Source organism: Apodemus sylvaticus, chromosome 1 (assembly GCF_947179515.1).
Source record: "Apodemus sylvaticus chromosome 1, mApoSyl1.1, whole genome shotgun sequence".
NCBI lineage: Eukaryota > Metazoa > Chordata > Mammalia > Rodentia > Muridae > Apodemus > Apodemus sylvaticus.
Window position 1 is genome coordinate 203,357,899 of NC_067472.1, and position 27,111 is coordinate 203,385,009.

The 27,111-nt window shown below is 40.6% G+C and overlaps 2 protein-coding genes across 4 annotated transcripts in view; both read left to right on the plus strand.

The window, feature by feature from the left end:
- LOC127676075 (zinc finger protein basonuclin-2-like) overlaps nt 1-27,111 on the plus strand; it is a 577,904-nt gene that overhangs the window by 239,760 nt on the left and 311,033 nt on the right. The window lies entirely within an intron of this gene.
- The window catches only part of LOC127685071 (STAM-binding protein-like), a 78,757-nt gene continuing 67,072 nt past the window's right edge, over nt 15,427-27,111 (plus strand). The window contains exon 1 of the mRNA XM_052181853.1: nt 15,427-15,493. Within this exon, the coding sequence (XP_052037813.1) occupies nt 15,427-15,493 (67 nt within the window). The remainder of the gene's footprint in view (nt 15,494-27,111) is intronic.

Sequence of the window (27,111 nt, forward strand, 5' to 3'; positions counted from 1 at the left end):
AGGAGACTGATACAGCTGTCCCCTGAGAGGCTCTGCTAGTGCCTGACAAATACAGAAGTGGATGCTAACCGCCAACCAATGGACTGAGCACAGGGACCCTAATGGAGGATCTAGAGAAAGAACCCAAGAAGCTATAGGTGTTTGCAGCCTCAGAGGAGGAACAATATGAACCACCCAGTAACCCCAGAACTCTCAGGGACCAAACCACCATCAATCGAATACACATGGCGGGACCCATGGCTCCAGTACCATATGTAGCAGAGGACGGCCTTGTTGGACACCAGTGAAAGGAGAGGCTCTTGTTCCTGTGAAGTCTGGATGCTCCAGTGTGGGGGAATGGCAGGACAGGGAAGCGGGTGTTGAGGGGTTGGGGAACAGGAGGAGTGAAGATAGGATAGGGAATTTTGGAGGGGAAAACTAGGAAAGAGGATAACAATTGTGATGTAAATAAAATAACTAAAAACAATTAAGGAAAAAAGGTAAAAAAAAATCAACCTTATGAAAGAGACAAGAAGAGTTGTCAATACATAAACTGAACAATTCAGGAGGCTGTGTAAAAGAGAACTATGTAGAAAGTGAACCCAGAAGACTCAGTTACACACTCCCTCCCAATTGGAAATCCAGCAGAAAGCAGGGGACAAGGACCTGGGATCATTGAATAGGTATGTAATCATGGGTATATAGGAGATATGGTGTCATTTGCCACAAAGTGAGTGGAAAATAACTTAATGTGATTTTGTGCAATCATATAAAATTTTCTGATGAGTCATATAAAAATAAAAGGACAACTTTCTGAGTGTGCAGTTCCTCTGAACTAAAGAGTGTAAAAGAGCCTGAGATTCCACTAACTTCATAATTCTTCCCTTTTATTTTTCAGTGCTGCACATTTCTAGTTACTATGTTTTCCCCCAAATTACTTTAACTTTCAGGGTATTTTGAGCTTCAATTGGAATTTTACATCTTCCCCCCTAGATCTGTGAAAAATATCAGTAGACTGCTGATGATCAGTGGAGATATAGACTGGAGATGCATATGGTGGTTATTGAAGAAACTAGCAATAAAGATGAAATCTGTTCCAGGTATACAACTTCTCAGTATAGATGATACTGAAAGGACTTTAAGTCAGCAATACACAAATATACTTACACATATGTGTTTATTGATGTCATGTTTCAAGGAGTCATGTAGAAGTTTGAGCATAGCTGACCATCATATGAAGAAAACTGAAATAAAATATGCACATGTTAAATAATCTTATTAGAATATCTCAGTTAACCTTGAGTGATATCTTGGCCTCACCTGAGAAGAGTGTAGCAACTATGGATCACCAAGATGAAAATGGTCTTTAGGCATGTCTGTGAGGGGTTGTTAATTGATAGGGGAGGACCCATGCAACTGTGGACATTGCCCACCATTCCCTGGAAGGAGGTCCTGGGCAACTAAGCATGAGCTTGGGATTCAGCCAGCAAAAACAGTGCTCATTGCTGCAGAAGATTCTGTTCATCATGGCTGGGAGTAGAGTATGCTGGAGCACAGCATTTTAGCCTTGCAGAATGGCAACAAAGAAGAAGGGGTACACTCTTCTGGTGGCCATCTCCTTTGCTACTGTTTATTCAACCTCAGCTTCCAGGTCAAAGGACACACACTTCCCACATTCAGAGTGGAACACCTGCCATTTGATAATCCCACCTGGAAAATATCTAACACAACCAGAAATATGCTTCTATGATTTCCTAGATGATTTCAGTCAACTTGAAAGTGTATAAACCATCAAAACATTTAACAGTCTATTTATTATTATATACATTTCTTCCACTTTGTTTGCAAAGAGAGTACTCAGGGAATTTAATCATCCCAGGAAGAAATTCCCATTAGCTGCAATTCCTGGCCCAAAGGCAAAGTAATTCCACACTAATACTTGAACATATATGTTAATTGCTGCAATGCTTCAACGAAACAAGAAATAGAATGGGTCGAGCTGACAATTATCTGAAGGACATGAAATGTTCCAATATACATGTAATAAAATGTGCCAATCTACTAACAGAATTTATTTAAAATATTTCAGTTACACTTTAATTATTGCTTGGTACACCTTAGAGTATCAAAAGTGCAAAATTAGAATTTCTGGTACTCATACTTCAATATTCATTTTTTAAAAAATATTTTAAATGAAAATTATCAATTATAAATAATAGTGAGATACAATATCATGAATAAATAAATTTACACACTATTTCCTAAATAATATAAATTTCCTAGCTTCTTGTTTATCTTGTGACAGGTGGGAACCTAGTGATACCTAGGCACTCAGACCAAGGGAGTCTAGGGAAGAAAGGATCTTTCTCTACTGGAACAACAAATATGGTAAGTCTCAATGCAGTTTCAAATGAAGGTAATTTACATGGAATTATGAGAGACAAATTTAAAATGTAAATGTTATTTTTGTGTTTATACTAATGATCCTCAAATGTTTTCACCCAAGTGGTCATATATCGCTTTTTCTTTTTATTGCCACTGGGATTAGATAACACAGGTCAATGCCCTTATCAGTTAGTCTTTAGCCTGCATTGCACTCTGTGCTCAAACACTGACCCAAGAAAGTCACGTACAATGCTGAGGTCCAAGGTGCTCAGATTACTCAAAGGTTTTATTACCTACTGAGGAATTTCAGGATTAGGTTCTGAACTTTTTTGTTTGTTTTTTGTTTATTTTTTATTAGATATTTCCTTTATTTATATTTCAAATGGTATTCGCTTTCCTTGTTTCCCCTCCAAAAACACCCTATCCCATTTCCCCTCCCCGTTTACCAACAATCCCCCCACACACTTTCCTGACCTGGAATTCCCCTACACTGGGGCATTGAGACTTCATAGGAGCAATGGCCTCTCCTCTCCTTGATGTCTGAAATGGCCATCCTCTGCTACATAAGTAGCTGGAGCCATGGGTTCTCTTTGTTTGGTGTTTTAGTCTTTGGGAGCTCTGGGGATACTTGTTGGTACTTGTTCCTCCTGTGGAGCTGAAAATCTCTTCAGCTCTTTGGGTCCTTTCTCCAACTGCTCCTTTGAGGAACCTATGCTCGGTCTATTGGTTGGTTGTAAGCCATCGTGTGTTGATCCACCTTTCAAGAAGGATCAATGTACCCACACTTTGGTATTACTTCTTCTTGAGCTTCATGTGGTCTGTGAGTTGTATATTGGGTATTGGGAGCTTTTGGGCTAATATCCACTTATCAGCAAGTGATTACTGTGTGTTTTCTTTTGTGATTGCTTTACCTCACTCAGGGTGATATTTTCTAGTTCCAACCATTTGCCTAAGAATTTCATGAATTCTGGTATGCACTCACTAATAAGTGGATATTAACCTAGAAAACTGGAATACCCAAAACATAATCCACACATCAAATGAGGTACAAGAAGAAAGGAGGAGTGGCCCCTGGTTCTGGAAAGACTCAGTGAAACATTATTCGGCAAAACCAGAACGGGGAAATGGGAAGGGGTGGGTGGGAGGACAGGGGAAGAGAAGGGGGCTTACGGGACTTTCGGGGAGTGGGGGGGCTAGAAAAGGGAAATCATTTGATATGTAAATAAATTATATCGAATAAAAAAATTAAAAAAAAAGAATTTCATGAATTCATTGTTTTTAATAGCTGAGCAGTACTCCATTAAATGTACCACATTTTCCGTATCCATTCCTCTGAACTTCTTAGAGAGCAGAAACTGAGTTTTCCTTCCTCATGGTCATGAAAATGCATTACCCTCCTATGTATAAAAAATCCACTCATAGCTATGCGAAGTTTTTTGTTTCTCATTTCAATAAATAGGCTATTTGTAAGACAGCTCCTAAAGTTGAACATTCCCTAAAAACTCTTGTGCATTACATTTTTAATGGGGAGAGACATCTCAATCCCAAGCCTACCACTTGATTACCATTATAAGGAAATCCCATGGTGGGATTATTTACCAAATTCATAAAACTCAATCACCACATGTGAGGTTCTATTCACTCTAATTTCTTTAGCAAAAGAGATCTGTGAATCCAATACAAACATGCATCAATACAGATGCACAGACCTGTGTGTGTGTTTGTGTGTGTGTCTGTTTATGTGCATGCATGTGCACGTGTGCTAGAGATCTGGAATGGCAGCAGGCCCGACCAATGATTTTGATCTTTCCTGTCTTTCTTTTTCTGTCTTAGAACATCCTCAGACACCATGATGTCACTCTACCTCCACAAGAGAGATTCCAAATCTTAAGTGTGCTAGAGCAGAGCAATGAAATCAACAACGATTCTTTGTTGGCTTCTTACATGAGCCTGAGGAAAAAGTCTTCTAAATGGCAGCCGAACTGGAAAAATGTGGACAAGGAGAAGCTGCCTTTGTGCTCTCTCACAAATTCCTCACATGAGAACCCACGGTTTCTACTCCTTTCCTGGAACTCTTCCCTTGTTCAACCTGCTGTTCTATTAAGGGTTCTCTCCTTGGCTGACAGCTATGGAACTTGAGGCTGCCATCTCTTTATCAGATTTCTGGCAGCTCACACACAGGCTTTTTCTTGTAATTCAAAGACATGAGGACCAAAGGTGGTGGTATGAATAAGGAATATTATTGGTAGTAGACTTAGTTCTTGAACCTGTGCACACATGATCCAGATCATAGTGGAAGAAAAAGGGGACCAGAAAACAGGGTGTATCTGACCTGGTAGGTATTTTGATTTCCAAATCTCCTCTCAAGAAGTCACTGGCTTGTCTCTGATTGGTAGCCAAACTCAGTGAATTCCATGGGAGAGAAGTAGGGCTTCCTAGAGCTCCACAGTCACCAGAGAATTGTGGACTACTTGGGGTCAGTGTGGTTAAGGACAGTTAGGCTTTTTTCAAAATGGTCATCATATTGGGTAGTCAGAATAAAAAGTAGAAAGCAGAGCTGTCACCAGGAAATAACTATTACAGCCTCAATGACAAGTGTGCTTTACCTATAGTAAGGGGATGGTAGAAAAGTCTCACCAACCATAAGAGGCCCTGAATGGTGAAACAGAATATAAGGAGATAGATACACGTGACTCTGAGGAGCTCAGACACTGGGGAGGTGTTTTATGGATATGATTTCATTGACCTTCTGAAGCCTGTGTGATGAGCAGATATAACACTTCCTGTCTACAAAGATAAAGCTCAGGTTTACAGATGAGCTCAGGTTCCACAGTTTGCATTATCCTTGTTTTATACCTCCTAGAACAAAGTTTCTTTTGGGTTTCCACTGGTGCTTTCCAGCAAAATAAAGGCATTCTCTTGAGATCATAGTAAATCTCCCCTTATTTCTTTTCTTTTCCAAAAATAAATCACTCTTGCTAAGGAGTCATATAAATTCCCAGACATCAGGTTTCCAAGTCTGAGTTTATCCTCTTCTTAAGCAGAGTTTCTGGCAGGGTTGTGAATCTGTTTTGAATCTTGGACAGACCTGAGGGTTGAAGCAGTTCACCAGCACCTTTCGGTGTAGCATCTGACTAGGTGCCAACAGCACAGCACTTCCAGGAACTAATCACCCTCGGTATCTAGTGTCATTACCTAATGACATCTGATGAGGTTGTGCACTCCTGGTAAGCAATATACAAAACTTCTATGTGGACAAAGATTCATATTGTGATTGGGAATGGAAGATTGTGAACACTGTCTTTATTTTCTAGTTTCAAATTTATGAGGACAACCAGTTTCCTCAAATTTCTGTGGGTCCATCTGGTTCCTCTTGAGTGCTGAGGTGAGAGTGGCACTAGACCACTTTAGCAATGTCCATTAACAGTTGAAGGTTTGCTGAATGTGCCATTTTAATGGAAGACTGTGGATATTCTCTTTCCAGGCCAAGGTATGGAAATGGATGTGGGATGTCAGCGTGTGCCTTTTTAAATATGAGAAACATGTGAAACCAAGTATACAGAGGCCAGATTTCCTTAGGTCCTCATTTAGACATATAATTTCCTTTGCACAGCTTTCTCTCTGCTCTATTCTGTTAAGACTCTGTCGAAAAAAATCCCCTCAGAAAAAAAGTACTAAGAGATTTTAGAGAATTTTAGAAGATCAAATATCTTCAAGGTACGTTTTCATTCTCAATGTGGGGGACCAAAAATCTACAGAGTAGTACAAGGCTACTCACAGAAAAGGCACAGATGAAGATACTAGATTGAATGAAGGAAATATTCCTTCAGGATTTCAGTACAGAGGACAGGATGGCAGGGAATGGGGTTCAAGTCATGCATGGGATACTGATGCCCCTGCCAACTTATTTTCTTTGTCTTTTTGCTGACATTAGAACTGTTCTAATTATCCATTTTGGTTTGGTATTGCAGAGGACAAAATAAGTTTTTAAGAGAGATGAGGAGCTGAAAAAGGAATTACAAAAGGAATACTTGGAAGAATATCTAAGCTACTTGGCAAAGAAAGTCAGTATGAGAAGCATGGAGACAGGAGAAGTTTGTGTCACCTACTCAGTCTGTTTCCAGGACTCTCTTGTGCTGTCTCAGTGGAGTGTGTTATTTAATAAAAGTGCTCCACATGCAATGTGCATATGAAGCAAACACACAAATACACACACACACACACACACACACACACACACACACACAATGGAGTGGCATACTGAGAAGACTTAGACCTAGCTTACTGAAAACAGGAAATGAGTAAAGTAGAATAATGGATTTTCAACACACCAGGGATACAGGCCCTACACTGAGATGTCAGACTTTAACAGAACTACATTTGGTTAATATCTTGGCTGACAAGAATTTGCTTCCAAGGTTTGAAGCAGTGGCCTAAATGATTTTCCCTTCCCACAGAAGAAGAATAAAGAGTAACTTGCCCAAAAAGTAGCCTTCTGGGAGGAGATAAGAAACATTCTAGTAACATCAGGATTTTTCAAATGGGCTTCCTAGCCATTTGGAAAAATGTATGGTTCTGAAGGAAACAACTTTGGGGAGGTGGGCTCTGGAGCACCATTAACATCAAAGAAAGCTCAGCCTTCTTTAGTAACAACAAGGACCCTCAGCCCACCAGTGGTGTCTTCAGGAAAGGAAGACTGTGAAGAAGCAGCCCCAGCCACATCACCAGCTTCCAAAGAGGCTGCAGAAACATGCACCTTGGAAAGCCCAGGTGAGTCACCACAGGTTTCTGACTTGGACAAGCCTTGTGTAGAAGTGGTTCCAATTTCTTCTGGATCAGTCACACATGAGTGCAACTGAAGCTCATAAGTAAGGTAAGGCAGAGATGCTGGACAGGTGTCTCAAGTCTGGAGAACTGGACCCCACAGAGAATACTGAATCTCCAGCCATGTGTTCAATATTTTGCTATCAGGGATCAATTTAGTTTCCTCTGGTAACAGAACCTCCTGTGTTGAGTGTTGCCTTTTTCCGTCCTGACAATCTGTCTTGTCAGCTTGTGCAGACCTAGCAATATTTCTGGATGTGTCTGTGAGTTGATGGTAAGAAAGAAAAATTCTGAGCTTCCCTTGCAATTCTGAGGCCACAAGGGTCTCTCTTTCCCTACAATACTGTACTATTGGGGATATCCCCTGATGGTCTGATCTTGAGAATAGACTGTCTTTCTGCTGTGTGCAGCCTCTTAATACCTGATGGGGTTTCTCATAGGCTCACAGCTCTAGTGTAAATGCTCCATATGATTGAGCATGCCCACAGCTGGCTTCGTAAAGGAGGACTCTATGAAATACTTGCAGTTTGACTCTATGTCTGGAAGTCACAGACTTGTAAGTCACTTGTGTGAGACTGTGCCTAAGGAAAATCCCAGCAGGACACAGGAAAATACATGTCCAGATCTTAGAATCCAGAGGCCAAAAAATCTGGAGATATGAACTAAGAATAGAGAAGACATATCTCTGCCTGGGGAAACACAGCAGAACTTTTCCTATTCTCTTACAATTTAGATCCCTGGAGACATATGGTCCATACCTCAGAAGACTTTGTCCAATGAATCCCTCCACACACATAGATATTTTATAGTCAGCCCAGATTCACAACCAAAAATATTGCTCTATCCGCTTAAGCTGACAGTAAAGTCCAAGGCCCCATCTCCCAGACACCAATACCCAGAACTCAGAGTAATACTTCCCGCCCATGATGAGGAGCAGAATGAAGGAAAGAATCCCAATGACTTTGAATTTCTCTCCCAGGCTGCCAGACTGAGTACTGCTCAGAGATACCAGGCCCTCTCACCTCAGACTTTTCTAAATTTTTCATTACAATTCAGAAGAGACCTGTACCTGCTGGTCCTCCCTCAGGATTTATGTGAGAAATTCCTCCCCTCAGGAAGGCAGAACACTAAGAAAAGAATCGGGAAATGTGGTGTATTATGTGAAGCCTTGGAAAAGATATGAACACTTCTCCTGATCTGGGGCCATTTCTTTCTCCTTGATTTTACATGACTGCCAGGGAACATATTTAGAGTATATATCCACACACATCACCCTCCAGAGGGAATTATGTGTGACAAGGACTGGCCATCTTGAATTTGATGACTGTATTTGGTTGCTTTTCAGAGTCCATGGAAATGAACACTATAATTAGAAATTTTCATGGTAGTTGGGGGCTAGAGCCAGTAATTCTAGTCACTCACAAAATGAAGCTAAAGGCTTCCTACAAACTCAAATCAGCTCCACAGTCTGAGTGTCATATTACCTAAAGGATAAAGAAGGCAGCCCGAAAGCATAAGGCAGCCAGGGAGGCATAAAGCAGGAATAGACATGGTGCCTAGTTGCAAAGAGAAAAGGAAACTGCTTTTGTGTCCTTGACTTCATACCTACTCTGGTAAGCTTTGGAGTATAAATTATCAAGACACCTCAGGACACCTGAGCAGACCTGCTGACTGCTACAGGAAAGAGCCTAGAACCAGGAGGCGTCAGGATGTATATCTCCAGTTCCACTCAACATATTTTCCTTTTTACTGTATCTCAACAAAGCACAATAGCACCCAAAACAACAAAGAGCGTAGGAACAATGATATGTATGCACTGGTGTGGTCTGCGTCATGTGTGTGTGAGAGGATGGGTCTAAGTCCTCCAAGAGTTGTGTTACCTACATCATCATTCCCCTCCAGAAAGGAGCCCAAGACTTTTGCTATGCACAAAATGAGGAGTATCAGTTCCTCATATAAGAAGAACTGGGTCTTCTTACATTGGGTTGGATTCATGTAAGCAAATGGAACTCGGTAACTGAGGGTACCTCTTGTCTCTCTCTTAGAAACAGCCAGCCTAAATAGTGCTCTGCACAGAGTCAATCCATTCCAGATCTTCTTCACTGACCATATACAGTCAATAGTGAGCAGTTCGAGTTAAAGGAGCATTTCCTAGTACTTTTACAGCTTCTTGTATTTTATGTCTTACTCGGAGTAATTCTTCAGTGTTCCAACTTGATACGAATCTGCATGGAAAACTGTTGCTTGCAAGGATGTATTAAAACAGTCTCTACAGACCACATACCTAAAAGATGTAAAAATGAAACTTAAGTATGCCAAGAGTGTCCTTTCTAATGATTATGTTTTGTATTTATGAAGAAGTACTTCCTTTGTGCCCAACCAATGAGATCCTACAAGCTAGGTTTTCAAGTATTTGCACATGCAGAGCATACATCTTTTGATTTTCAAGGGAACACACTATTTGCCTAGAGAGTCCTTTGGATGAGTATCTCATTTTCAAAGACTGCTGCTCACAAAACAATTGAAATTCTTGTAACTTGCTAAATATAAGCCACAACAAGGTGGATTGCTCTTAGGTTTTGTAAGATCTTGGAGTCAGACCTTGAGAAGTGCTGATGTGTGAGGCAGTCTCCTGTGACTTCGTGTTCTTCCATCCAATTGCATCTATTCTTACTGCAATGCCTACTTCAATAATATAATATGCCCAATTGAAATTTGGCCTTTTGTGTCTTGAGACTCAAAAGGGAGATTATAGAGAAAATGAGTAAGGCACATGAGGCAAAAAGCACAATATACTGCCGGAGAAAAATATAGGCCAGTGTGGGTTGCAGAGGAAGAACTGCCACACGTAAGGCAACTTATGATAACTTAGGAAGAGGAGTCCAAAACAGTATATAGGGGAGGGGGATAGCATTGGAGATTGATACACTGACCTCCTGTATCAGTGAGCATTTCTGTTGGCTGGGATTTATGGTTTGTATTGGAAAAGAATGCCTGATATGTGTTGATATCAGCCATCAGAACCATGCCATCCCTTGTCTTGGATGGACTGGAAAAGTAGTGGTGATTTTGAGTAGAGGGAAAACATTGTGGACTATTCTGAGCAAAATTATGGTGTGATCAAAGCCATACTCTAGAAGTTAAAATGAAGGAGATGCAAAGCTGCTTGGTTAGGGAAAGTCAGGTGAGGTTTGGGAGCTGATACCACGGAATGATGATAAGGGGGGTGATAGTCTTGTGTGTGTGTGGAGGAGTGATCAGGGGAATTCAGATATCCAGGTAATAGGGATAAAGTTTGAGGAGTCTGAGACAGGGCAGGATTCCAGTTAGGATCATGGTGAGGGCAGTGTTCATCTCATAAACATGAGTAGGATTTGTATAAGAGGACAGAACTTGAAAGTGAGATGTAGTTATAAAGTGTGCAATTGAAGGCACATGTGAGATATTACAACTACATCAACATTGGGAGAATGAAGTGAGAAGGCTAGAGAGGGACCTGAGGCACTTAAACATGCAGGCGGCTCATGAACTCGGTAAATATGGAGAACTGGCTGCAAGAGAAACAATTCCTAGCAGCTTAGGTGAATGTCTAATGAGGAAATCAGGGACCACAGTGGGGATGAAGGAACAACAAGGCTGAAAGGGCACTGGATATGAGGTTCACAGAAGCCATAGGATGGGGACACAGGAAGCAGGAATTCAGGATGGAACCTGCTGGAGTTCTGGGGATATTGACTTAATGTATTTTAAACCATGGAAGGCAGATAATGCAATGTCCAGTAATGTCATAAAATCTGGTTATACTGTCACTCTCCTGGACCCCCCAGCATTCAGGAGGATAGAGTGCAAGTTGGTGAATTTGGTGCCACGTTGAGTGAACAGTAATATTGTGCCTCAAAACAAAAGTCACTTGATGAGAAATTGGCCATTGTGGATTCTGTTATAACTGTCATACTAAAGCTGGCATCTAGGCCCTAGAATCTAGGGGAATTTGAAGAGGAGGCTGCTCTTTGGCAATGGGTTAGCAGATTACTGTCATGTAGGAGCTGTGAAATAGTTTGGACATGGTTTCTTCTTGTTTATTGTTTTTTTTTAATTTTTTACTTTTTCATTGATTTCACTTTAGATTTCCAAAAGCTTGATGTTTTAAATGATAGCTTAGGTGTGAGTATACATACATAAACACAGTTGTTTAATGGCTCATGTGGGAAGCCTCTGTGTTCATACACAACTTAGAGAAAGAAACGAGAATGTGCTAGAAGCCTGCTCGAAATCTCACTTTCTCCCTCGAAGAATGAAACCCCTCTTGCTCTCACCATGTCTTCCTCCATTTTACATGTGCACCGCTTCCATTCTAACAGTGATTCAATTGCAATGGGTAGAAATGTAACTTTTACACCTGGCTTGCAGGGCTTAACATCTGCAAGATTTATCACCATTCATGCAAGCAATTGTTTGGTGGGTTTTTACATATGGAGACCCAGTGAAGGAAGAAGAAAAGTAATGGAAAAAGACATAGTATGATCATATGACAGTAATACTATACCACATCAGAAGGACAGAAGTAGCTCCTTCTCACATAGGGAGAAATCCCATGGGTCTCAGGGGCAGGATACAATAAAAACAGCTGCATTATCAAAGAGATTGTTATCAGAAATATTGATGAAGCAATCAGTCTGCTGTTGTCAGGAAGGAAGCAGAGATGGGTTAGAAGTGAAGACAAAACTTGTAATAGTTACTGTCTAGACATCAGGTTTAACTAAGCGTGGATGACCATAAGGGCCTTGTCCTAACTGAGGGACAAGCTAAAAGTAAGTGTAGTGGTTGGAATACTCCTGTCCCAGGCAGGGTATTGTGGGGTATGGCCTTGATAGACTAGCATTGGCATTGTTGGAGGAAGTGTCTCTTTGCGCATGAACTTTGAGGTCCTCCTTGAGAGAGGAGGAGTCATTTTTCTCCTTTTTGCCTTTCAAACGAGATGTAGAACTCTATGCTCACCAGGCACCATGTTTGCCTGAATGCTATCATACTTTCTGCTATGTTGATAACAGACCAAACCTCAGTACCTGTAAGCCAACCCCAATTAAATGTTGTCCTTTATAAGTGTTGGATTAACCATGATGTTGATTCACAAGAATGAAAACACTAACTAAGGCACTAAATGAGAAAAATGCAGTACATTTTGAACATTATGAATTAGGACGACAAAGAAGATGGTTCCACATTACTGCTGCACATGACAGATGGCAGTCTTCATTCAAGGATTATTTTGGAAATCACAGGAGAGAACAGATTGTTAATGTTCCTTGTGCCTCCCTTCCTTGGTGAATCAAGCATAGCTGGCTGGGCTAACTTAGAATTCTTTGCTTCTTTTGTCTTCTCAGACCCATCCAACCCAGACAGCCTTCTGGTCAAGTGCAGAACTGCACACACATTTTGGATATCAAGTGGTGCTCCCTGAATCCATTGCTGTGGTGTGTGCCCCCAAGTATAAATAGTAAGTATGTGAGATTCAAGTCTGGAATTTACAATACAAAATCACCAATGTCTCAAAACTATTTAAAAACTGTCTTTGTACAGAATGTCTTGACTGATTGCTATGAATGCCTTCCTTTTATGTGCATATTCTAATGATCACCAACTACTCTTAAAAGACAGGATAACACCACTGCTGGTTTTTAAGACAACCTTTTAAGAAGTAACTTTAAGAGGCAGAGATTGAAGAAATTCAACAGGAAACACTATATGGGAGTTCCATGTCTCTTCCTACCCACCGCTGTATTCTTCTGAATTCTTCAGGCAAAGTAGTGTTGGGTAAGCAATGAATATGATTAATTTATAATATGTTTTGTCACTTGATGTCCTAAAGAAACAAGCTAACCCCAGTTTTATATTATTGTCCCTTGTTCCTCACAATCAATGGGCAAGAATTCATTGTGCAAGAAAGGGATCCAGAGACAGTGATACAGAGAATTTTTTACACACAGGGGAAAGAGAAGGAGGACACAGAGGACAGAGTGGAGGACATTGAGAAGATTAGGAGAAGGAGGATGACTATGAAAAATAGAAGGAAAATGAATATCGAGAGAAAGAATACAAAGAAGGAAGGAAGGAAGAGAGAGAGAGAGAGAGAGAGAGAGAGAGAGAGAGAGAGAGAGAATGTAGATGGAAGAGAAGGGGAAAGAAATCAAAGACAAGAAAGGACAAAAATAAGAAACTAGAGGGCAATTAAGATTGGACAGGGATGACAAGGTCTAGAAGGAGGACAAAGATGACAATGATGAATTGCAAAAGGAAGATAAGTTCACAGTTTCTAAAAGAATGGCAACATTTTGCAGAGAAGATGAGATGAGAGTTGGGAGGAAAAGAGAGAGATAAGAATGGAAAGAGAAAAGGGAGAGATAGGGAGAGACATATGAGAAAGAAGAGAAGAGGAATGAGGAATGGAAAATTGAATGAAAGGAGGAAGGTGGAGAGAAAGGTGGAGATGAGAGACAGGAAACTTGGACTTGGAGGCAAATGTGTGCAACTGTGAGTCTGCCTTTTCTCATTTCAGAATTGGAATTTTCACACTGGTACCTACTGGATTAAAATAAATATCCAATTATCTACAGAGTGGGCTCCATGCCCACAGACAGGACACAGCTCTCTTTTGTGTATGTATCTTTGTGCAAGTAATCAAGGCCGTGTTTTCAGTCAGGACACAGTGCTGATTGGTTTTTATCATTTTTTCCTTACCCTCCTGGCAGTTCAGCTTCATCACCCCCTTCTTAGAAATCCATAGTAACCAAATATCTATGATTCTGGGATTAGTGAATGTACGTTTTCTCATATTTGAAATCTGATCATTCACTGTCTCTGAGATGCTATTCCTTTCTGCCCCATAATCCTGATATCTGAGGATACTAATACTCTCAGGAAAAGATTAAGGAAAGAGGACGTGTGTGTACCTCAGAGTCAGAGTGTGAGAGCAGCATGCTTGAGGCTCTGAATTCCATCCCCAGTAACATGAGGAAAAGAACAAAGTATGAAACTCATTAGCTTATTTAATGCTTATTCCCTGTTACTTTGTTCTTTATCAATGTCAGTTACAACTTTCAGTCAGAGATCTGTATGCAAAGGACAAACTTGCACAAAAGGTAAATTATGCAAATCTTGTTCTGGAATTTTTTTCTAGAAGTGTATGGTTCTCACCATCTAGGGAGGTGGTTTCTTCTCCTATGTTGTGGTCTGTGATCTCACACTTAGTATGATCAGATCTCTGCGTGTCAGATCAGACCCAGATAGTAAGATTCTATCTCTTTACTGCCTATCAGCCAGGACTCTTCCATTGAGTATAGATTCAGAGGAGATGCAGCAACATAGAGAAAGGACCAAAACGTGTCCCATGAAATAGATAAGAACCAGAAATTCAGTCATAGAGATCCAAAGTAATCTAAGATACTATATCACTCACTCTCTCTCTCTCTCTCTCTCTCTCTCTCTCTCTGTGTGTGTGTGTGTGTGTTTCTATATACTTATAAATGTATATGTGTATACATTTTGCATTATTCTCCTTATCAAAAATACTGAGACCTAATAAAATTTAAGATTTCTTTTATAAGACACATATATTATCTTCCTTCTGTAGCATCATTGTGTAGACATGTGAAAACAGATACTGCCACGACAGCTGCCCCACAGTTGTTGGCATCAGAGAGAACAGTGTCATCCTCTACGAACTGAGCCTTGGAATTTAGTCTTCCAAGAAAAAAGGCAGGAGTTGAGCTGGCTCTGTGCGGTGACAGAACCCATTTCCAAGAGCAAGTCCACAAACAGCCTGCAAGGAGCTTCTTTAAGAGAAAGAAGCTCACTAAGGAGAAATCTCCTGAGAAAAGGTAGCAAGGCAGAGAACAAAGGTTGTTTTATCATCATCATCATCACCATCATCATCATCATCATCATCATCATCATGTTAAGGTCTTTGAAGGCTAAGGCTTTGTTCCTAATTTACTGGAAGCATTCACAGCCTCTCTCACTCTTACAGACCACAAACTGGGTTCTTTGGTATAAACTGTTCAGACATCATTAAGAGCCCTGATTCTTGTCCCCTGGACTGGTTTCCTTGTTTCAGATGTTCTCAATTACACAGTTTAGGAAAGCAGGGCCTGCTCAGCAGCTTGGGTGGCATGACGCACAGCCCGGCCGGACAGCCAGCTCACCTGTTTATAGTCTATCCAGGAAGAGATGGCAGGAAACATGGTGGCTGTGGTCAATGGCTTGTCTGCCATTATCCAAGAGAAAGAACTGAAAAATAGTGTGCACTGTAGGTCAGGGCTCTGGAGGACAGCTGAGGAAAGGATGGAGGAGGCTGCCAAGCCACACCTCAAAGCCAGTTTGTACATGGCAGGGATGAGACCTGAATTTCTGGGGAATATGGAGTTCATCTTCAGTTATGGGCCATAGTCTGGGCCCTGCTGAAAAGGCACAGCATTATCCAGGCACCACCACACTGCAGACCTCCCAACTGTAGTGGAGTCCAGATGTCACCCAGCACTGTCCCACCTTGAGCAAAAGGGAAGTACACAGGCTAAGGCCTAGGCTGAAAAAAATCAAAATCTTCCAAACAGTCTGAGAGCCACTGGCAGCTATTGTCACACAGAAATCTGCTCTGCCCAGAAGTCTCTGGCCTGGCTCTGCTGAAGCACTTCCCACTACCTCAGGACCAGAAAGGATGTGACCACACAAGGGAGCCTGAGGGGGTTCCTAAAGATGAATAAAAACAGAGGCTTACATGAGAGAGGAACCTGCAAATGTGCTAGGAGCCTCCTGACCTCCAGAGGAAGTGGTGTAGTCACAGAGTAGGCAGGACTCTGATGCTGGGGATCTCAGGGCTTTCTAGCACTCTAACTATGGAAATGCTGAGGATAACTCCTGAAAAGTCCTAAAAAACCTTTTTTTGTTCTTTCTGAGGGTAAAAGACTGCTGGCTTAGGCGATTAACACCTGCCACCTAATAGGATTAAGCAGTGTGGCCTTGGTTCTATCTCAGCAGGAACTGCTGAGGTCTAACTTACAGCCTGCTTGTGGGAAGTGGGGAAAGAAAATGGGTCACTTAGAGAAGTGGTTATAGAATTTCATACTAAGTTGCCAAAAAATTTCCTATGAAATTTATCTAAGGTGAAAAGCTGAAAGATCCTAAGCAGGGAAAGGGAAAAAAATCGTGTCTGATTGGGGAAAACCAAAAATTCCTAGGCTAAGTGAGGAAGGGGAAAATTTCTACCCTAAATCTAAGTGAGGAAAAGAAAAAGAGTGAGCAGCTCTTTTTCTTTGTCTTCAGCACTTATACTTTTTTCACAATACATAATCACATGTTACAAAGTTCATCATTATTTCACACAAAAATTCAAATAATTGAAATAGAAGTTTACAACAGAGAATATTTACATGCATGTCCATGAGGAGCAATTATCTACCTAAACTTGCATCACCTGTGTGGCTGACCTATTGGGACTGAGCTGCTATACTCAGGATGATATTCTCAAAATTCTTCCCTTTGCCTGAAAAATTCGTGATGTCTTGGTTTTTGACAGCTGAACAATATTCCATTTTGTAGATATACTCTATTTTCTTCAGGTGAGGGACATCTAAGTTGTTTCCAGTTTCTGGCTATTACAAATAAAGCTGCTATGAATATGATGGATCAAGTGTCTGTGTGAGGTGTTGGAGCCTCTTTTGGGTATTTGCCCAAGAGTGATACAGCTGGGTCTTAAGGCAGAGCTATTCCCATTTTTCTGAGAAAATACCAAATTGATTTCCAATTGGTTGTAAAAGCTTGCACTCCCACCAGCAGTGGAGGAGTGTTCCCATTGCTCCACATCCGCTCTAGTGCATTCTGTCCCTTCAGTTTTTGATCTTAGCTATTCTGTGGGTGTAAAATGGAATCTCAGAGTGTTTTGATTTTCTTTTTTCTGATTATTAAGGAACTTGAGTATTCCTTTAAGTATTTTTGTGAGAAAATCTGTTTAGTTCTACACCTTACCCCCACTTTTTTGTTGTTGAATTCTTTGGATTGTTGGTTTATAACTTCTTGAGTTTTTTGGTAAATTTTTGATATTAGCCCTCTCTCAGATGTAGGGTTAGTAAAGATCCTTTCCCAATTTGTGGGCTGATGATTTGTTATATTGAAAGTGTCCTTTGTGTTACAAAGGCTTTTCAGTTTCATGAGGTACCATTTATCAGTTGTTTATCTTAGAGCCTGAACCATTGGTTTTTTGTTCAGGGTTATGTCTCCTTTATCAATGCAATCAAGGGTATGTCCCACCTTCTCTTCCATGAGATTTAGTGCATCCGGTTTCATATTGAGTTTCTTGATGTACTTGGACTTAAGTTTTGTGCATGATCAGTATGGATCTATTTTTATTCCTCTACATGGAGAGACATCCGGTTAGTCCAGCACCATTTGAGGGAGCTTTCAGTTTTCTATTATATGGTTTTGGCTTCTGTATCAAATATCAATTGTCAATAGATGTGTGGGTTTATTTCTTGGTTTTCCATTCAATTCCATTGATCAATGTGTCTGTTTATGCACCAATACCAAGCAGTTTTTATTACTATTACTTTGTAGTACTGAGTGATATCAGGGACTGTGATTTCTCCCAATGTTCTATTATGGTTCAGGACAGTTTTGGCTATCCTAGGTTTTTTGTTTTTACATATCAAGTTGAGAATTGATCTTTCAAGGTCTGTAAAAAAAATTGAGGTGGAGTTTTAATGGGGATTACATTGAATCTATAGTTTGCTTTTTATAAAATGGCCAGTTTCACTAGGTTAGCCCTATCCATCCATGAGCATGATACATCATCCCATCTCCTGATATCTTCTTCAACTTCTTTCTTCAGGGACTTGAAGTTCTTGTCATACAGATCTTTTACCTGCTTGGTTAAAGTCGCAACAAGATATTTCTTTCTAGGACCATTTATCAGGAGGGCTGCTGCCTTCTTTGAGTAAATTTGTATCCAGACACTTTGGTGAAGGTGTTATCAGATGTAGGAGATATCTGATCGAATTTTTGGGTTGCTTCTGTATTCTATCATATCCTCCACAAATAGCAATATTTTGATTTCTTCCTTTCCAAGTTGTATCTACTTGAACTCCTTTTGTTGTCTTATTGCTCTGGCTAGAACTTCAAGTACTAGGTTGAATAGATAGAGACAGTGTGGGCAGCCTTGTCTTGTCCCTGATTTTAGTAGAAAAGCATAAATTTTTCTGCATTTAGTTTGAGTTTAGCTATTGGCTTGCTGTATATTGCTTTGATTGTGTTAGGTATGTGCCCTGTATACCTGATTTTTAAAAATTTCTTTAAAATGTAGATGTATCAGATGTTATCAAAGATTTTTTTCAGTATCTAATGAGATAATCCTGAGGGGATTTTTTTTTCAGTTTATTTATACAGTGGATTACTTTGATGTATTTTCTTATATTGAATCATCCATACATCCCTGAAATGAAGACTATTGATCTTGATGGATAATTTCTTTGGTGTGTTCCTGGACTCAGTTTGTGAGAATTTTTATTGAGTATTTTTGTGTCAATGTTCTTAAAGAAATCGATGTGACATTTTCTTTCTGTGTTGGGACTTTGTATAGTTTAGGTATCCGGGTCACTGTGGATTCATAGAATGAGTTTGGAAATGTTTTTATTTTGTGGAATAGTTTGAGGAGTATTGGAATTATCTCTTCTTGGAACATCTGGTAGAATTCTGCACCAAAACCCACTGGCCCTGGGCCTTTTTTGGCTGGGAGACTTGAAATGACTGCTTCTCTTTCTTTAGTGGTTTTGGGCTATTTAAAGAGCTTGCCTGATCTTGATTTAACTTTGGTTAGTAGTATCTGTATAGAACATCATCCATTTTGTTAAGATTTTCCAATTTTGTGGAGGACAGGTTTTGGAAGTAAGACCTAATGATTCTTTGACCTTCCTCACTGTCAGCTGTCAGGCCTCCCTTTTTATTTCGGTTTTTGTTTCGGAGTCTGTATCTCTATAACTTTGGTAATTTGACTAAGGTTTGTCTATTTTGTTGATTTTCTCAAAGAACCAGCACTTGGTTTGGTTGATTCTTTGCACTGCTTTCTTTGTTTCTAACTGATTCCCTTCAGCCCCAATTTTGATTATTTCCTGCCTTCTACTCCTCTTTGGGGTGCTGATTCTTCCCTTTTTTCCTAGAGCTTTCAGGTGTTTTATTGTGATGACTATTCCTTGCTGCCAACTTGACTACGTGTGAAATGAAGGATAATCCAGAAGTGGAGGCCACACCTGTGATCCAGATCTTGAGGCAGGAAGGCACAGGCTTCTGATCTAGATCTTAGCAGGAAGATCTTGAAGCAGACTGGCTATGCAAAGCTTAGCCCCAGGCAAAATAGTCCATGCCTTTAATCCTGGGAGACTTAGACAATCAGATCTCTCTGAGTTCAAAGTCAACCTGGGACAAAGCAAGTTCCAGATCCAAACCTGGTTGCACACACCTGTAATCTGAGTGCCACACATCCTGATGGAGGCCAATATATGGACAATGGGAGAAGGAGGGCTCATTCTCTGCCTGCTTGCTCTGACTTGCCAACACATGTGTGGCAACCTACCTCTTCAGGATTCCAGCTTGCACAGAATATCAGCTGGAACTACTAGACTATTGGACTTCCCATTCACAGTTGCTAATTGTTGGGTTGGTTGGATTGCAGACTGTAAGTCATTACAATTAATTACCTTCATTTATAGAGACATCCCATAAGCTCTATGACTCTAGAGAATCCTAACTAATATGACTTAAATGTCTCCAATATGAGAACTTTCTAATTTCTTTATTTAGGCATTGCACTATGAACTTAGGACTCTTTTCATTGTGTCTCATAAATGTGCCTTCATTTAGTTGCATTCTAGAAAGAACTGAATGTCTTCCTTTATTTCTTCCCTGACCTAGAGATCAGTGAGCAGAGAGTTGTGTAGACTTTCTGTTGTTTCTGCTGTTGTTGCAGGGCAGCTTTAACCCATGGTGCTCTGACAAGGTACAAGGTGTCATTTCAATTTTCTGGTATCTGTTGATTTGGGATCCATAGTATGGTCAATATGGGAGAAGGATCCCTGAGGTGATGAGAAGAAGGTCTATTCCTCAGTGTTTGCTATTGTGCTACATCCACAGTCACTGAAATGCCATTCTTTCTTTGAATACAGGCAAAATACACAAGGCAGCTATCATAAAACAGATATCAGTTGAATGTATTTGATAAATTTATCTCTATAGATTTAGCAGCCTCACCTGTTGATACTAGTAATATATAGGCTAAATCTGCCACCACTCCTGAGATAAATATATTAAATACATATTACAAGAAGAAACATACAGGATATAATATAGCAGATAAATATATATATATATATTAATTATCTTTTCAAATTTTCTCAGATTGTAATCTGGAGAATGTCACCTGCTAAACTCTGCTATTGGTTGAGAATATGAAGCTATGGCTTCTGCATCACCCTTGGAAGAGTTGCCTGGAAGGAAGGACCACCCAGAGTCCCACATGCCTCCAGACCTGACCTGAGAACAGGCATGGGCCTGGGCAATGGATAATTTTGAGGCCTTGAGTCATCCCTCCTGCCAGCACCCCTGGTGCTGTGGGCCTGGGAACCCCAGCATAGCCACACTGCTGGATGAAGCTGCATTTGGAGAAGAGAGGGGACAGAAACGCTATAGAGAGCCACATGAAGAGGAGCCAATGGCTGAGAGTTCAGAGAGACTTTGGGGTCCTCAAGAAGTAGGAGTCACATCCAGGAGAAGGGTCCAATGGGCTCTGAACGAGCCAGAAGATGACAGCGCCCACCACAGTGGAGACATGCTTGACCCAGGTGAATCCTGGAGCCAAGGGCGCTCCCAGAAATGACTGAGGCTACAGGATTGGGGAACCTGGAAATACAAGACACCCAAGCACTGTGGGAAGACTAAGAGAATAAGCCTTGGAATCCCTCACTATATTCAATGGGAGAAGGCAGAGCAAACCTGAGCAAGAACCTCATTCTGCCCCTGTGGGCTTCTGTGCTGGGACTGTGCCCCACGTGCCCAGGAGCCTTGAAGTTGCTTTCTTTTGTCCTCCTGCCTTTTCAATTGATACGTGAAGGAATTTTTCCTTAAATCTATGTAAAATCATTGGATTCTGATGTGTAAAGTGCACAGAATTGAAATCTTTCCTCTCCACAACTTATGTAATTGTATTTCAAGGGCAAAGACAGAATTTGAATATGGGGTAGGAAGTGGTCACTAATCAATTCAGAGGAATTTCCTTGTGGGTGGAGTTTCATTAGGGGTTGGGGTGTGAACACTAACAGGCTTTTTAGGGAGAAAAGAGTTGCCCACCCACTACAATTTCTTATATTGTTTTCAATAAGATTGTAAAGTGGAAGCCTGGGTTCATGTTGGGGGACTTGGGTGGTAGGTGATCTGCAGGTTACAATGGCAAGAAAGGAACAATCTGATTTTAGACCTTCTGAATTGACCGCCAAGTGATGACAGGATGTCAGTTCCAGGGAAGAATAAAACATTTCTCTTTAAGACACCCTCATTTCAGATGTTACTGTGAAAAGTTGACTGCCACATCCAACAAACAAATGTGGCTCGTGGATGATATCTGAGGAACAGGCAAATGCCTCTTAAATTTATAATTAAATAAGGATTTCCAGAGCCAGGCATGCTTGTGCACACCTTTAAACCTAGCACATAAGAAGAAGGCAGGTCTCTGAGTTCAAGGTCAGTCTGTTCTACATAATAATTCTGGGACACGCAAGGACTGCAAAAGGAGACCTTGTCTCAAAATAAGAAAAATTCTTTTTGTATTGAGTAGAGAAATTTGCCAAAAAGACTTTCAGATGATCTGGTCCTTTAATCATCTGAGCACTTCCAAGGGTGTTAGGTGGAGTCTGTGTGCAGAGAGATGGTGAAGATAAGTAGCTACTCCCACAACAATGAATTGAATCCCCTGTGTAATAGGTTTTAAAGGAACATTCCCTGAGCGGAGCAGATCAGTAAGGTAATTGCAGTAACTGGGACAGCTAATCATCTTGTCCCACTCTAGGACATCCATGGGTTCCACATCCATAGATGTGAAAGAGCCTAGGGACATTGTCAGATGGGATGCAGACATGGCTAATCCCTCTGCAACAGCAGCCTCTGGGGTTTCACAGTTCAGAGATGCCTGACTTAGGAGGGGAGTGGAACTCTAAGGACTATGCTCTCTCAGGTGAGATCTGCATACCTGAGATCTGTAGGAAGGCAAATTTTCTTTTCTTTTTGCATTTGTTTGTGTTTTCTCTGTGTATACTTGGTTATCCTGCTCAGTGGGAAAAAACCTCCTCCCTCCTTCACTCTGTGTTCTTGATGGATGGATTTCCACAAGAAGTTTTAATGCTGAAGTCTCCTGCTGAGCAGGAAATCCCTTCCTTCCTGTTCTCCTGAGTTGGGAAGGGAAAGAGATGCTGTACCTGGTGCTGAGACTGGTCCTTGATCTCCCGGGTCTCCTTCTGATTCCCAGTGTGGTTTGTTTACTTTAATAGTTCATTAAATACCATAACTTGCAGTCATTTGCATATAAAGACACAATGTACTTCAGTGTCTTGAAAAGCACAAAATGATCATGGAAAGTTACAAACAACACAAAGTCCCTGGACATTTCAGAGTTAAATAACCTTCTGATTACCCAGACTCCATTCCCTGGGAGCTCTTGGAGGTCAGTCTGTGAACTAGTCATTGGACTCGTATTTAATTTAGGATACCTTTTCCAATTCTTTTCAGGATGTGTTTGAAGCTCCCCTAAGGTCAAGGGGGGTGTCTAGGAAGGGAATTTAGCTCTTGCACCCCTTGGAATTTTCTTGGTCCCCACAATCCTACTAGAATTCAGTACAATGTAGCAGATCCAGGCTTAGCATGGCCATGGCTCAGTAACCAGACTGGAAGAGTTCGCAGGTTAACTGTCCTCGATCCATCCACTCAGCCCTGGTCACTAGAGTGGCTATGGTCTGAAGATCCTCAAGCAATATGTGAGCGAAACACCTTCTCCAAACCCATCTGTAACACAACATGTTTACAAGCCAGAGATTCACAAGAAAAAATGATCCATATTTGTTTATTATTTATTCTAGCTCCAAGGCATCTAAACTGAAAAAGGCTTCTACTCCTTTAAATTTATATGCTAAATAGTATTTCAATGTACAGAATCCAGTCAAGACTGGAATAAAGAGAGTACTGAACTGCAAGTTACAAGATAATCCCCATTCAACTTTGATACAAAATTATCTTTTGTCAGTTTTTTTTTACTAGAAACTGATTCATTTTACAAAAGATTCCTGCTATTAATATGCTTTTCCTGCTATTATTAAACATATACGAAAATCAATTAATAATAGCTCACGCCTATGGAAAAGATTTCTGCCGATCCACGAACATGTACTATTAGGATTATTAACTATATTATTATTAACTATATTACTATTATTATTATCACTGTTATTATCTATAGCCACCAAAATTCTGTCATGAAACGGACATGAAAATAAGGCTTGAAATTCATTAACTCCACTATACTAAAAACTAAATTATTATTACTATTATTAACTACGTCATTATTATTTTCATTATTAACTACGTCATTATTATTGCTATTACGAACTACATGACTAGGATTGTTACTATTGACTTCATTATTGTTACTATTATTATTTACTATATCCGCCAGAATTCTGCCATAAACAGACAAGAAACTGAGGCTTCAAGCCGATTAACTCCACTCTATTATTAACTTCATTAACTTTATTATCATCATCATCATCATTATTATTAGCTATATCATTATTATTAATTATATCATCATTATTAAGTGTATTATAATTATTATTGCTAACTATATTATTAATATTATTAACTATGCCATTATAATTATTTTTTATTTGTTTTGTTTTGTTTTGTTTTTGTTTGTTTTTTTGTTTTTTTTTTGAGACAGGGTTTCTCTGTATAGCCCTGGCTGTCCTGGAACTCACTCTGTAGACCAGGCTGGCCTCGAACTCAGAAATCCACCTGCATCTGCCTCCCAGAGTGCTGGGATTACAGGTGTGCGCCACCACTTCCCAGGGCCACAGTAGCTGGTAAAACCGCAAGCGGGTTGCAAACCACACTTCCCAGAAGCCCTCGGGTTCTGAGGAACACACCTGGATCTACACACACACACACACACACACACACTCACTCCACTTAGAGGTTCAAATACTACAATTCCCAGCATGCATCACTATAAGGACCACAACTCCCTGCATGCCCGTCACAGTGACAGGGAAGTGTGGCCTTCCTCTCTCCCAGCTTCCCTTGTTGCTTGCAGCCATTGGGAAGGTTCTGTCCTATGGGGTGTGGCGCTGTGGGCAAGTTGTGAGTGTAGGGAAGCTGCAGGAACTTCATCCTGCGCAGTAGTCCGTGTCCAATGCAGACAGTCTTAAGTGTAAAATTGTGCCACAGTCTTTGAGAGGTGTGTGTGTGCGTGTGTGTGTGTGTGTGCATGTGTGTGTATCTGTGTGCGTGTTTATGTGTGTTTTGTGTGCATGCGTGCGTGCGTGCATGTGTGTATGTGTGTGTATGTATGTGTGTGTGCGTGCGTCCGTGTGTGTGTGTGTGTGTGTGTGTGTGTGTGTGTTTGTGGGCATGCTTGCATGTGTGTGTGTGTGTGTGTTTGTGTACATGCCTGCTTGCATGTGTGTGTGTGTGTGTGTGTTTGTGTGTATGTGTTTATGTGTGTGTTTGTGTGCATGTGTGTGTGCCTGCCTGCGTGCATGTGTGCATGTGTGTGTGTGTGTGTGTGTGTCTGTGTGTGTGCATGTGCATTTGTGTGTGTGTTTTGGGGGACAAGGTAGTCCTGATCTGCTTACCCGACTTTTTTTCTATTGTCTTACCTTGGTGGTTCACTATTCTTTATGTCTGCGTGTATTCTTCCTTTCTGTCCCGCTCATTGCTTTGGGAGCCATTTTGAAACAGTTTTGCCATTGGGAAGGCGGTGGTGAAACTTAGCAGATCGTTGAAGAGCTTCATTGCTTCCTTTAAAACAAAAAAAGAAAAACAAAACAAAACTAGAATTGCCCACCTGATGAATCTGGATTTCAAAACTGTGAAAAAGTGTATATCAGTACTTTATCATCATTATTATTATTATTTTGCATTTTCAAGACAGTTTTTTTCTGTGTAGTCCTGGCTGTTCTGGAACTTATTCTGTAGACTAGGCTGGCCTTGAACTGAGAAATCTGCACCCCAAGTGCTGGGATTAAAGTTGTGCACCAGCACTGCTTGGCTGTCCAGGCTCTTTTTAAATATGGGAGGACGTAGACTCTCTGTGAACTCCACCTGAGACCTGAGACCACATGGCAACTGCTAAGTGCAAATCCTGCTCTTGCTGTCCTACTGTCCTGCTGTGCTACTGTGTTGTTGAAGCAGTAGGGATGCAACACTGGCTTAGAAGGAAGGTATCTTGAGCAGCCAAGCCGTTAGCTCAGTGGCGAAACTTTGGGCCTATTTTTTTGGTTTTTTTTTAGGTACAGTATTTTCTCACGATGAACTTTAGGAATGGTGAAGTGTATTCTGTTTATATGAAGACATATGATGTCCCTTTTGTTTTTAAAAATATATGTGATTACTATTACATGATAGGATTCATCTCAGAAGAGTCTTTGAACTTTGGACTCTTAACTTTTTTGAGACTGCTATAGAGGATGGGGACTTTTGGAGTTCGAGCTCATGTATTCTGTATGTTTAAGTGTGATCCCCATACACTCAGGGGTTGAGCAATCATGTGGGGGCCAGGCGATGGAATATGGTAATTTAAATATGCTAAGCTGAGTGAGTAGTGTTATATTGTGATGTGACCTTGTTGGAGGAAGTGAATCACTGTGGTGGTGGGCTTTGAAATTCATACCAGGGCTGAAGAGACCTCCTATTAGGTCCCTGGAAGACACTCTCTCCCTAGCTGCCTTTGGATAAAGATGCAGAACTCTCGGAATCTTCTCCAGAATCATGTCTGCCTGCATGCCTGCCATGCTATAAAGAAAATGGACTAAACTGCTGAAACTATAAGCCAGCCCCAATTAAATGCTTGTTTTTATAGGAGATGCCTTGTTCATGATGTCTCTTTATATCAATAGAAATGTGAAGACAGAAACCCTGTGTGTGATTTTAATATAGTGAAGCCTTTGCACAGTTCTTCTTTATCATGTAAGAATTTGTATTGGGGAGAAACCATGTGAATATAATAAAGCTTTGGAATGGTCCATATACTAAAGCTTTTGCACACCTGTATCAGTTTCATCCTTATGACACTGTTCTAACTGGAGAGAAATTCAATGAATTTCAGCAATGTGATAAAAATCTTTATGTTATGAAGTCCACTGAGGTCCGACCCAATTACAATACCATTACAATGCAAATGATAAGATTTTTTTGTAGACAACTTGCTACTGACTAAATAGGACCACAGCAATATACTCAGAAGGTTAGTTGCATCAACACACCACTCCCTCTCCCTAAGCCAGAAAGTGATATAGATTCCAAATCTGAAAAGGAAAAACATCCATGCCAAGTTAGAGCCATGTTTACCACCAATCAGGATGTCCTTTTCCTGTTAATCTAAGTCAAATGATACAGAATGCAGGTTTTATGGTCTAGCCTTTCATAGTCATTTGTTCTTTTGTGGTTAGGAAAAAAATAGTTCATTTTTAGGACTAAAACAAGAATACCAGATTTTATGATTAGGAACAAAACATGAATAAAAAAAATTTGGCCAGATATTGTTAAGTACATAGGTCCCCTAAGACCTGGGACTTATACTTAGTTTCAACTCATGATTAAATGTAGTTTGGCAACAAAAAGGCA